We start from the raw sequence: 12,790 nt of genomic DNA on the forward strand, positions 1-12,790 counted from the left end.
TGTGTCTTGTCACGACTCACGAGTCTTCGTAGGATACGGTTCAACACCACGTGATTTCTTGATGTGACTGATATTTTGATGTAAGTTGTAAAAATATACATATCACATGATTCTTCCGTTCTCGTGCATATAAATAAAAATATTATATTAATTAAACATCTAATTTTTGATATATAATATCTTGTCGGATTGATTATTATTTAGATATATAGGTTATAAATTGATCATCAATACAAAATTGTATAAACCAACAAAGTCAATATATTTGAAAATTTATGAACGGATATTAATATTTACAAAATAATTAAAATATTTCGTATATTCTAAGTAATTTAAACTTTCCATGTATAAAATGTAAACTAAAATAGCTTAATAATCTTCAAAATAAGAATTCGGACTAATTTTGGTATTCTTATTATGGATATATTATGTGGTACATATATAAAGAAAATAAATTAAAAATTAAATTAAAGAGATTAAGAATTTATTTTGTAATTATTTGATAAAAATAGAATTATAGTAAACATTATTTTTTATTTCCTTTTCTATTATATGTTATCTTGATTAAGATAATTTTTTAAAAATTTATTCGATATTAAAATTAATACCAGAAAAATATTGTTATGATATATAATTTTATGTAAGAAAAATAATTTAAAAATTAAAATATCAAAAATAAATACCTACAAATTTTCTTGGGGAAATTTTCTTGTGAATTGTTTTTGAGAAATTATGTTATATAAGTAAAATATTAAGCTACTTTAGAAAATTATAGATATTTTTTTTAGTTATGTAGTTTGATAAAAATATATAAAATTTAATATTTTTATTTCATTAAAAGTATTTGTGTAATTAACTTAGTAAGAATTAATGTGAGATCAATCCGTACTTATTTTTGTGCATATTTATTTTATGAAATCATATTATATTATGTATAATATATATTTTCATTTTTAAATTTTATAATTGTTTCTTTAATAATTTTTTTTCATTTTATTATATATGGTATTTGGAAGAAATATTATAAACTAAAATTAAGAAAAAAATATTTAATCACTATAATTAATTGAAATAGTTTTAATTAACCGTTTTGAAAAGAACGGAACTTAGAAAAATTACTTTCTGAACAAAAAAAGTATAGAGATATGACTCAGTACCCTACGCAAAAGCGGTCGATTTATTGGTGTCTTATATTGTAATCAATCTGATTTATCTTGGCCCTAATCTTTATTTTTAACACTTTAGAATCAATTTTTAATCAAAGCCAACATCATATTTTATCAGTTAATTACTGGATTTATAAGATTCAACGAAATAGTTTGTAGAACTACAGATTTTAAAAATTATTATTAGGAAAGTTGATTCTAAAAATATAAAAGGAATTTATTAAAAGCAAAATTTTAATAAAATGTTTTTTCGAATGTAGAAATTAGAAGAATTGGCTTCTGTCTACATAAAAGATTTTTTTTTTGTAAAACATAAAAATTAATTAATTAATTTTATAGTCCATCCGTTCCTGAAAGTAAGATTTTCTAGATTTTCTTCTTGTTTCACAAAGATAAATTTTTTATATTTTTAAAGTATTTTTGTATACTTTTGAGAAACATTAATTACAAATATTTGAATTTATTAGATTTAATTGGTGGAGAGTAATCGGAAATTGTATAGAAAAATAAATAATAAATTAAAGTGTAAATATTTATTATATTCTTAATAAACGTGAAATTTCTAGAAAATCTTGATTCTAAATAATTAAGATGATATGAAAAATATCAAAAATCTCAAAGAATATGACATGCGAGCTAGTGATATAACTCATCTTTTCAACTGTTAATTTTTTTTATTCAACACATTTATCGTAGCTAATTGTAATATAAAATAAACATAAAATCTTTGGAACGCAATAGGTGGCGCTAATTAATGGTCCCAACTCACACTTATTTAACATGTTAAACTTTTTATACCATGAAATAATAGCAACCAAATCTAATTTAATTTTTCAACATGCTCGTTATATTGTGAAGAAAAAGGAAATTTAAAATTTAACTTAAACCATAAGATGCATGATCATTGATTTGATTGAAATACAAAATTGAACATGTGTCTGTGTTTTATATTGGAATTCAACGCGAAGACCATTCGACAAAGACTCTCCCAAGTAATTGCAGTTGCCACCACTTACCTGGTCGGCTGGTCCCTCCACCACTTATTATATATCACACAACTTTACTACAAAACCATACGTATTTTTTCTTTTTCAAATGGATCATGTAGATGAAGAGATCGAGATCCCTAACTACTTTCTCTGCCCTATTTCACTAGAGATTATGAAAGATCCAGTCACGGCCGTTTCTGGCATCACATACGACCGTCAAAGTATCGTTCAATGGCTAGAGAAGGTCCCATCTTGTCCCGTGACGAAGCAGCATCTTCCTTTAGACTCCGATCTTACGCCTAACCATACGCTTCGCCGTCTGATACAACACTGGTGTGACGAGAACGCGACGCGTGGCGTTGCTAGAATCCCTACGCCTAGAGCTCCTCCAGGGAAGCTTAACATCGCCGAGGAGATCAAGAATCTCAAAAAGTTTGTAGTAGAAGGTAAATGTGTCAAGTTTTCGGACAAGTCAGTTCGATCCGGTTTAATGTTGCAAGCTTTTAGCTTTTGATTAAAATCACTAAAAATATTTATAAATAGAAATGTTACCATTGTTTCTAATATAAATTGCTTTATAAATATTCCTTGTTTCAAAATGTATTTTTCATATTTTAAGCAACTTTTTCATTGAATTTTTTTTTTTTATGTTTAACTAAAACAATTTATATTATCAAACGGCTGGAGTAATTGTTTAAATAAACCGGTTGGGTTGGACCAAATTTGAGTTTGATTCGGTTTGTTGAGCTTGAATTTTCTTATAGGGATCGTTTAGTATTAACATTTATTTAAATTGAACAGCCTCAGGAAGAGAAGATACGTTGAAGAAGCTTGAAGTTTTGGCGATGGAGGGAGAGACAAATAGGATAATGATGTGTGAAGCAGGCGTACATAGTTCTTTGATCTTGTTCGTAGTCAAGTGTACTCTTGAAGAAGAAGAGGAGGGACAACATCTCAAAGGACACGTAGATGAATCTCTACGTCTTCTTCACTTGATCGGTGTTCCATTAAACGACACAAGAACAATCTTGATCGAAAACGATCAAATTTTGGAATCATTGACTTTGATCTTACACCAACAAGACTTCATCAACAAGGCTTACACAGTCGTTCTCTTGAGGAATCTAACGGGAAATGCTTCCTCTCATATCGTCGAGAGGTTCGGTGCCGAGATGTTGAAAGGGATCATAGGTTTTCTCAAGGATGTTGTAATAAGTAGTTTCGATCTCACTAACGCTAGCGTGAGTGCTACGTTACAACCATCAAGTTCTAGCGTGAGGTCGAAACTTGATCGTAGCTTGGTTATTAAACGTGGTGTGGCTGCGGCGCTGATGATTCTTCTAGAGACCTCTTCTTGGAGCCAGAACCGAACCATCCTCGTGGATCTTGGCGCGGTTTCTCAACTCATCGAACTCGAAATAAGCTACAGCGGCGAGAAGAGAACCACTGAACTTCTGTTGGGAATCTTGTCTCGTTTATGTTGTTGCGCAGATGGTAGAGGCGAAATGCTTGCTCATGGAGGCGGAATCGCGATTGTGACAAAACGGGTATTGTGGGTTTCGACTGCAGCAGACAATAGAGCACTCTCTATCCTAAGCACACTGTCTAAATTCTCGCCGGAGAACGAAGTAGTGAACGAGATGGTTTGTGTCGGGACGGTGGAGAAGCTTTGTTCGGTCCTGAGAGTGGACTGTGGTTTGAGCTTGAAGGAGAAAGCGAAAGAGATACTTGGAGAACATTTTGATGATTGGAAGAAATTTCCATGCATTGATGTACCTCTGCTTACTAAGCTTCTAAGCTCTTAGAGCAATAATTATAGGTAGAGAGATACATCACTAACTGAATTTAATACAATGATTCATCCTTGTCTTGGTCTAATTAAGCAAATATAGTTTCTCCAGTGTCAATAATTGTATACGTCAAATAAACACAAACACCATACTAGCATTTTGATTTCAAGATCAAAATTCAACAAAATTAAAAGTTCAGAGAAGAAGACCCCCAAGTTTTGCCATAAGATAGAGAAAACTTATCGTCTCCTCATACCACGGCCACGACCTCCACCGCGTCCTCTTCCCATAGCACCTGCGGCAGCATCTCCCTGTGCGCTCTCAGACTGCATTATGTTATCAAATTATCAACACAGTAGATACACACATTCTCAAAACATACAAAAGAAGAAAATGAGAGCATTACTTTAGGGTTCTTCACGGTTTCGTCCACACTAAGGATAAGGCAAGCTGCTTCAGTCGCAGCGTTTATAGCATTAATCTGCCACAACCAAAGGGAAACAACCGATCATGAATCTGCCCAAGTAGACGTTTATAGAATACTGCAATACCTTCACAACTGCTGGTTCCCAGACGAAGTTAGCAAATGAATCAGCTATTCCACCAGTGTTAATGTCCACTCCATACGAAGCTCCTTCACCTGTTATAACACAGATATGATAGCATCATCAAATGAGATTACACTGCCTATCAAAATAATTTATACATCAAAGCTTGTGACCGTGAAAGAATTCTCACCGCTTTGCATGGCGTGTTTTTGTCTTAATTTATTCAGCACATCAGTTGCATCAAATCCAGCATTGTCACATAATTGTCGTGGAATAACCTGTGATTACGCACCAGAGTTTCGATATGAGCATAGCAGTTATGGATTTTCAGAAACAAAAAGGGACAAAGCAAAAACATCCAAGTCAACCAGAAGTGTGTACCTCCAGGGCCTTTGCATACGAGTTAATGAAAAGCTGAGACTTCCCGGCAATAGTTCGTGAATGCTGCCTCAGGTACTTGCTTATCTCCATCTACAACAAGTTGAAGTCTCTCTTTCATTGTCAATGTTATTAACCTATGTGCAAAATTTTAAAATCAAACCATGGTAGATGAAGGACACTCACATCTATAGCTCCACCTCCAGGAACAACAGTTGAGTTCTTCACAGCTCTCCTCACAATCATAATAGCATCATGTAAACTCCGCTCAGCTTCTTCGATGAACTGCAATTAACGTTACGAAGGAAGTCATATTAATGCTGTTTTTTTGTTTCATTAAGCCTTTTTCAATATTAGATGTATACCTGATCAGCTCCACCACGAAGGACAATAGTTGCTGTACGTCCTGAAGGGCAACCACTGAATATGTTAAACCTCTCCCCACCAACTTGTTTTTCCTCAAATATCTCACAAGTTCCGAGAACCTGCACAAAATTAAAACCAATCTCTGATTCAAAGGAATATAATCAACATGTCGCTGAAAGCTTGTAAGCATATCTAGATAGCAAGCACAGAAAGTCATTTTCCACTAACCTCGGGTATTATATTGTTAACACTTGTCTGGACTGTTCCACCAGCGGCAGCAGCCACGCGATTAAGATCTCCTTCTGCTACACGGCCAGCGCAGAAAATATTACGATCTGCAAAATACTGCCAAAAATGCCAACCGTTTTCAGTTAAATGAGTAAAACGGTAAAGAACTCTCTTGATTAATACGAAAAAGAAACTTAAGATGCAACGTCTCGCTTTGAGCAAATTGACTGACAGGAGCAACGAATATGATAGTTTCTGACAAAAAAAATATCTACAGATGCTAGAACATGGTACCTATAACAACCATTGTAACTGTGCCTCAAAGATGCCCATCTCTCAAAAAATAAAGAAAGACTGTCAACAGCCAATCGAGAGATTCGAAAGCGACAAACCTGAGTAGCTAGATCACCAATAGCCAATCGAGAAAGAACAACTTTTGCTCCACTTTCTACACATTTGTCTAGCTTGTCATAAATGATATTCCATTCTGCATCGACTATTGACTGGTACTGTGATGGATCCGATAGCCTGAGAACAAATGACAGCAAATAAGGCCAAAATATGCTCAAACTGAAGGAAAAAGAGTCAGATATCCAACCTAATCTCAGCGTTTTCCTTCTCAGATTTCAACTCCAGCTCGATGTTAAGAAGAAGGATTTTCGGATTAAGAAACTTCTTTGGCTGTTGTTCAAAACCCGCATATGAGAATGTCTTTTTGAAAGCCACACCGTCAACTAGGAAAGAGTCTCTCATGTTACCACCAGGAACCTGCAGAACAAAACATCACACTTTCGAAGCATCACTAACCTGGCTTGAAAAGCATAAGCACAAATGCAAGTTTCATTTATAAGACTTGGATCTTGAAAATTCCCAAGCCGTTAATATAAATGTCAATAATTTGTACCATGTAGCACTATGCCCATTCCCACTTCGCAAAATCTAACTGAAACTTGGAAATGAATACAAGGGGAATGAAGCAGATATGCTAGTTGTTGTCCATGGGTACAACAAATAGACTATTGGAATTTGGAATTTGACAAAGCCACGTAAGAATCATTAACGGCGAGAGTTTAATTTTCCGGATAAACAGAAGATAACACAAGTTCGGGCGTAGATACATAGTGAATAAAAAAAAGAAAAAAAAAAGAGTGTTTTACCTTTTTGATCCCAATCAAATTAAGCCTGTCGTCATCCCCAATGGCCATAACAGCATCAACAACCATTGTAGCAAAAAACTCTTTCTCTCCACCAATAAGCTTAGAGGAAAGAGTGGTAGCAGCACACTTAGCCAACAGACCTTTCTTCTCCTCCACACTCTTCCCCTCAATGCTAACAGCTAATTCTTTCACCTTCTCAGTAGCCTATATACGGTTAAAACAGCAACTTAATTATTAGGGTAACAAAAGAATCCAGTAATTGCAAAATGCGAGTAAAACACAAACCAAAGTGCTCGCAGTGCGATAACTCCTAATCAGATTCTGAGAGTGAACACCATCCTCAACAAACGGCTTAGCCTCCTTCAAAAACTCCGCTGCAAGAAGCACAACTGTAGTCGTCCCATCACCTACCTAAACCAACAACACAATCATCACATAAACAAAAATTCAAAGATCATTAAAACTCAATTCACCATTCTAAGATCTGCATAACTGAATCACAATCGATTATACAAACATTGAAGATCCAGGATCCAATTAAATAGTGATAAAATCCGTAATTCAAATCCTCACCTCTGAATCTTGAGATTTGGCGATATCGACGAGGATCTTAGCGGCGGGATGAACGATGTCGAGGAGCTTCATGATGGTAGCGCCGTCGTTGGAAATGGTGACGGATCCCTTATCGTCGTGGATGAGCTTGTCCATCCCTCGCGGCCCGAGCGTGGTTCGAACCACGTCGCCGACCGCCGTGACGGCGTTGATGTTGCTGAGCAGCTGCGCTTTCCCCTGAGAAGTGTCTGTGCCTTCCTTCAGCAGAATGATCTGCGGTTGCTGCTCACAACAAAGTAGATTCACATCAGTCAGTATCCGAACTATGTGTATTCACAGAGAGTGTGGATTCAACTTACCATCATCGACGCCATTGTAGATGCGTGAATGAGCTACGGAGAAACGAGAGAGAGAGAGAGAGAGGGAGCGAGAGAGAGAGAGAGAGAGGGAGCGAGAGAGAGAGAGAGAGAGGGAGCGAGAGAGGGAGCGAGAGAGAGGGAGCGAGAGAGAGATTTAGGGTTTATTTTGGGTCTTGTGTTTTGTATACGAATCCCTTTTTATCCCTTTCTTGTTATCGGAGGAGCATCAGATAAAACTAACTTTTAGTGTTTATTACATGTGTTATTTCGTACATGGCATCACCACAAGTTCTCTCACACCTTATATTCAAACACCCTTTCTTAACTAGACTAATTTTCTTATATTCAAACACCCTTTCTTAACTAGACTAATTACAAAATTTGTCATTGCTAAACTTCTGTATATACTATAAGCTTGTTGACTAACAAAATAATTTATCCCATGCCCTACCACTCTTTAATTACAAACGTTTCCATTTTCAAATACGCAGAGATTTTATTACCATAACCAGAGATTCTTCATAATTATCGATTTCAATATGGAAATTCGTATAGCCTGACTTAAATATTAATGCCTTTCTATATAGTTAAACTATATAAAATCCATCGTGTACGTATCTATCTACATATCTACTTATATATGTGTTGCTATATCACGAATTCGTTATATATGTGTACGTATTTTCAAACACAATGTTCAACAATTCTTACATAATCGCAAAATCTTACAGATATATACATACACTTTTTCAAAAAAATTACATAAAACGATCTAATATATAGTATTTTTAAAAGCTAATAATAGTTTCAAATCTCCTTCATTGTATGTTAACCACGTTTATCGTTTCCATAATTATCAATGCAATTGTAATCGACGATCATTTCGAGTGTTCCGATAATATATGAATCAAAATTGATTTGTCAATCACGGGATCAAATAAATTATTGTCAATGGCAATGTTAGCGTAGGAAATGGCAACACAATTGACGTGAAAAGAGGAGTTTTCTATAAAATTTATGATACAATATTTCAAATGTAAATGTAGATTTTGTTTTCAAACAAAGACTTTCTTTTTGGGATATGTAATTACCGAGTATTTTTTTTTACTCTCAATAAGACATATATAATAACATTGCTATGCATTTTAAAGATATAGTGTACATGAAATCCTTGCTATGCATTATAAATATCTTTGCTATGCATTTTAAAGATTTTCTTACAGCAATAATGGCATTGGTGAAAAGAAATATATATTAAAACTTACATATTACAATATTTTTCTACTTTCTTAATAATATAAGTTTTCACCTAAACGAAGGGATTGTCAATCACACAACACTTAATGGGACATACGATGATCTCCATGATATTTCAAATCAGGAATGTATAAAGATAAATATGACGCTATTGGAATAAATGTATTTTATAGGAGTTGAACTCAATAATTTCTATACAAAAATTGCGACGAAAAATGAAAAGTTTCAAAATCAGAATTGATTATTGATTTGAGATCGATTGATTTTTTCAATCAAGCTGCAATCTTTGTTTCCTTATATTAAAAATAAGAATAAAATGTTTTCTGATTTTGACAGATCAATTCGCAAATGGAGTAATAAGGCGAGTTTCAAAATAGAATTGTAGCGCAAGTTATTCAGCATTAATTATTGAATATTACATATATTTAAAGCGATTTCGAATAAAGATAGCAAACCCTAGACCCAAAACTTCTTGTATATAAATATGTAGCCAATGTTAACATCTCCTCACCACAGTCTATATCACAAAACATTGTTACCAAAACATTAGGTTTTTCTGATTTTACCTAGGTGGTAACATTGTCATTTTACCTAGGTGATAACATCGTGATTTCACTTTATTATGTTATTCTATCACATATGCTGCAATATCATGTTTTATGATTACAGTAACGTCATCATTAAGTGTGTTTCTTATGGTGTCCTTGCTCATGTTTTTCAAGAATTTTATTAGTTTATTGCTTATATTTCGTTTTATCTTATATGTATATTTTATTTTATGAAAACAATAATTCTATTGTATGTGTTTTTTTTTCCTTCATAATTTAGTTTATATAAGTTTTTGATTACTCTTATAGATTAGCTTTCATCCGAATCACATACGATTTCATCATTTGAAATCTAATCCTTCCTCATCATATATATAAATAGGTTGTTTTAAGCACATCTACTCATTACATTCTTCTTCCCAAATCTTCATTACAAATTCGATCTTGCAAGCAAAACACTTATGGTGGGTCTCAACTCATTATATAATATGTAATCTTGTGACTATAAGTTTTGCATTTCTAATATTTATAGATTAAAAGTTATAATCTCTTTTAATCCATTCACTCCGCGCAGGGCGCGGATATCACCTAGTTATTATTAAGGAGGAAAAAAAAACCTTAAAAATGTATTATATTTACAAAGATGCCATTTTGATGATGTGTGACGATGGGATCTCAGCTCATTTTTTATTTATGTCCACTAGTGGTTTGTCATTTGTATTATTTAACAAAGAACATTTGTCATTAGATTCATTTGTTTTAATTCGAAAATCAACGTTTGTAGTTGTTTTCTACGTTGACGTACTTCTTTTTATTAGTTAAATTATTGATCGGTTAATGGATCCGTTAGTTTTAGAGAAACGAGATTATGAAATTAGTTCATATATGGTGGCAGTGTGTAAAATACAAAATGTATTTGCTTTCATGCAGTTCAGGATTTATTTTGGTGCTAGTTTTAGTTTAAACGGGGTCGTGTTGACCTATTATTCAATGTTCTATTCATTCCAGTAAAGAAAAGTCATACATTTAACACAAAATATTTAAGATGTATCAATAGAAAATAAAAATCTGAAACAATGATCTTGTTGTTATGGATGGAACCGATATACCTATTTAGTCGACTAATATAACCGGTGGAAATGGGAGATCCCTGGTGGTAGCAGAGGTTTTTGATAACGATAACTCTGTGCTTAGAAAAACCGACCAAGGATCACATTCATATAAACACTTCTTCCACCAACAACGGAGATTTACCTAGTTATGTAAATATTCGATTATAGAAATCTACATCTTCCCACCAAATTCTAGAAAGTGTCTTTTTTCTGTTTACTTAGGCCTTAATTGGTAACCTTGCGAAATGGTTGAATGACATCTTAAACGCGATTCTGAAAATATTTTACTAATCAAAAAAAGTTGCGGAATAAAAGAAAAAAAACTAAAACACAAAAAGTTTCATTAACTGAAAAAGTGAGTTTTAGTTGGTTACTAAGGGCATGTCCGCGCTTCGCACGGAATATTGTTTTATTGTTGTTAATTATTATTTTTCGGATGATATAGCTAGCTAATTATGTGATCGTCTTTATTTGCTAAGAACATTATTTGGTATTTTTTATTATGTTACGTAGTAATAGGTGATATGCTAACATATTATGTGTTTGTTTTTTTAATAGTGTGTTGGTGTGGGTATAATAGTACTTTATTAGTGGTGTAGTGAGTTTGTGATGTAATGCATATTGAATTTCAATAATTTTACATTTAGGCATTTGTTGAATTTAAGGCTAATAGTTTCAGGGTAAAAATTAATATTTTTTCTAATTATTTGAACATTACCTTTTAAAGATGTTTTGTGCTCTCTCCCTATATTTTTACATTGAGCCGTCACCATCTATGCATTTCGTTTACCTTTCCGTTATGCTGTGATTCTCGCCATCACCGAAAAAGACTCACATATGTCCTCTTGTTTTTCCTCACCTTTTTCTCCTCTTTTTCCTAAGATTTTGGCTCATGTTAGGAACTGCATCTCCTTGGGTTGGGTCAGAGTTTAGTCATCTTTGAAGTTGTTTTCCTCGTCGTTGGCTTACCAACGATAATCCCTTCTCGTCTTAGTTTTCAAGATATGGTTTTTGGTGATCTGACTTCTATAACTCGAGGACGGCTCCGCGATTGAATGATTTCGTTTTGTCTGCCCTTCCATCTATGTTCCCCCATCTCGTTGCAACTTTCATGGCTGCTTGCGTCTTTGTGACTCTCCCTTTCGACATGTTTGCCACTCCAGATTTGGATAGTGTTCTCCTCCGAATATGCTCTGTAGATTTGGAAGATTATTTCTGGTCTCAAGTCTGGGTTCTGCTTTCTCGGGGGTTGGCTTCTGTTCTCCCTCACTCAGGTTGTTCTCTTCTTCCCTTGTTTCCCTTAGTATAAGTGTGTGGTATTAGTCTCTTGGAGCTTTGGTCTCTTCTATCCAGAGTTTTGTGGTTCTTCACTTGCATAGACGTCTTGTTTGTGCTTGTTTAGTTTGTGAGATGATTCTTACCTTTTAGCTGGTGGTTGTCATTATCGTTCGTTATGTATGTCTCTTCCCGCTTCGTGGTGATTTTAGCCTTCTGTTGATTATTTTTCCTCTAACCCGCTTTCTTGGTTCTTTGCATAGGTCTTTGATCACGCTCCTTTGTGTTCGAGCGATTGCTTTATCTCAAGATTATCTTTCTACATTTTTCTGACTTTTGATTGTTCTGGCCAAGACACTCAATGATAAAGTGGGGTAAGTTAATTTTCGTTCTTGATCACCTTTGAGCTCTGGACCTTTATTGAGTTAGTGTTACTTTGGTATTTTTTCTCTATGATTATGTAGGTTTTATGTTTAGATTATGTGTTTGCTTTAGTTTAGTTAATATTAAGATAAATATATAGTTGTAAATGAAATAATAGAAAATAGTAAAAAATAATAAAATAGCGAAAGTTTATGTTATTTTTAGCAGTGAATAAATTAAATATTAAAATACATTTATATTTTTTACTTATTTATTTATTCGTTTTGCAATTTTTTTAACAATAAAATAGATTATCAAACTTCAAATGATGATAGTTAGTGTGAGAAGGATTAGATAGTGCATAATTAGAAAATAATGAACCAAATTGCAATAGTCTAAAAGAAGAAGGGTCTAAAATGTAAAAAGACAAAAAATGACACATTTCAACAAACTCTCTTCCACATGTCATAAGAATAGAGAAAAGTCTACTTTATATATATAGATTTACAAAATTAAGACTTTCATATTATTAAGTTATATGATAATACCATTTTAAAATTTAAATAAATAGCAGTAATTTTTTTACTGTTAAATAGTTATGTTGTATATAAAGTTATTCTATAATTTGTTTTAAAATATTATAAAATGTTAATCTGTTATTAAAACGTATTGAATAGCAAGTAAAATATTTATGATAAAAAC

General features: G+C 33.3%; 2 protein-coding genes across 2 annotated transcripts; one reads left to right on the plus strand and one right to left on the minus strand.

Annotated features, from left to right (window-relative positions):
• The first annotated feature begins 1,683 nt into the window (after positions 1–1,683).
• On the plus strand, positions 1,684–4,141 carry LOC106450395 (E3 ubiquitin-protein ligase PUB24-like). Its single transcript, XM_013892042.3, has 2 exons — positions 1,684–2,601; positions 2,957–4,141. Exons 1-2 carry the CDS (start codon positions 2,262–2,264, stop codon positions 3,958–3,960), a joined length of 1,344 nt encoding a protein of 447 aa, XP_013747496.1. The 5' UTR covers positions 1,684–2,261; the 3' UTR covers positions 3,961–4,141.
• Positions 3,938–7,763, minus strand: LOC106450382 (T-complex protein 1 subunit eta). The gene is made up of 14 exons (XM_048744698.1): positions 7,534–7,763; positions 7,196–7,456; positions 6,908–7,033; positions 6,623–6,826; positions 6,064–6,233; positions 5,858–5,993; positions 5,466–5,582; positions 5,237–5,356; positions 5,058–5,156; positions 4,875–4,964; positions 4,684–4,771; positions 4,497–4,585; positions 4,352–4,426; positions 3,938–4,271 (listed from the first exon to the last, which is right to left on the minus strand). The coding sequence occupies exons 1-14, from the start codon at positions 7,546–7,548 to the stop codon at positions 4,185–4,187; spliced, it is 1,677 nt and encodes a 558-aa protein (XP_048600655.1). The 5' UTR covers positions 7,549–7,763; the 3' UTR covers positions 3,938–4,184.
• Between the last annotated feature and the right edge of the window lie 5,027 nt (positions 7,764–12,790).

The sequence above is a fragment of the Brassica napus genome, chromosome C1 (genome assembly GCF_020379485.1).
Source record: "Brassica napus cultivar Da-Ae chromosome C1, Da-Ae, whole genome shotgun sequence".
Classification (NCBI taxonomy): domain Eukaryota; kingdom Viridiplantae; phylum Streptophyta; class Magnoliopsida; order Brassicales; family Brassicaceae; genus Brassica; species Brassica napus.

Coding starts and splice junctions, on each gene's coding strand:
- LOC106450382 (XM_048744698.1), bottom strand. Junction 5,357..5,465: donor TTAACAATATAATACCCGAG/GTTAGTGGAAAA, acceptor AATTTTGTGCAG/GTTCTCGGAACTTGTGAGAT. Junction 4,965..5,057: donor CTGGAGGTGGAGCTATAGAT/GTGAGTGTCCTT, acceptor AACTTGTTGTAG/ATGGAGATAAGCAAGTACCT.
- LOC106450395 (XM_013892042.3), top strand. CDS start 2,262: ATGGATCATGTAGATGAAGAGATCGAGATCCCTAACTACTTTCTCTGC. Junction 2,602..2,956: donor CAAAAAGTTTGTAGTAGAAG/GTAAATGTGTCA, acceptor TAAATTGAACAG/CCTCAGGAAGAGAAGATACG.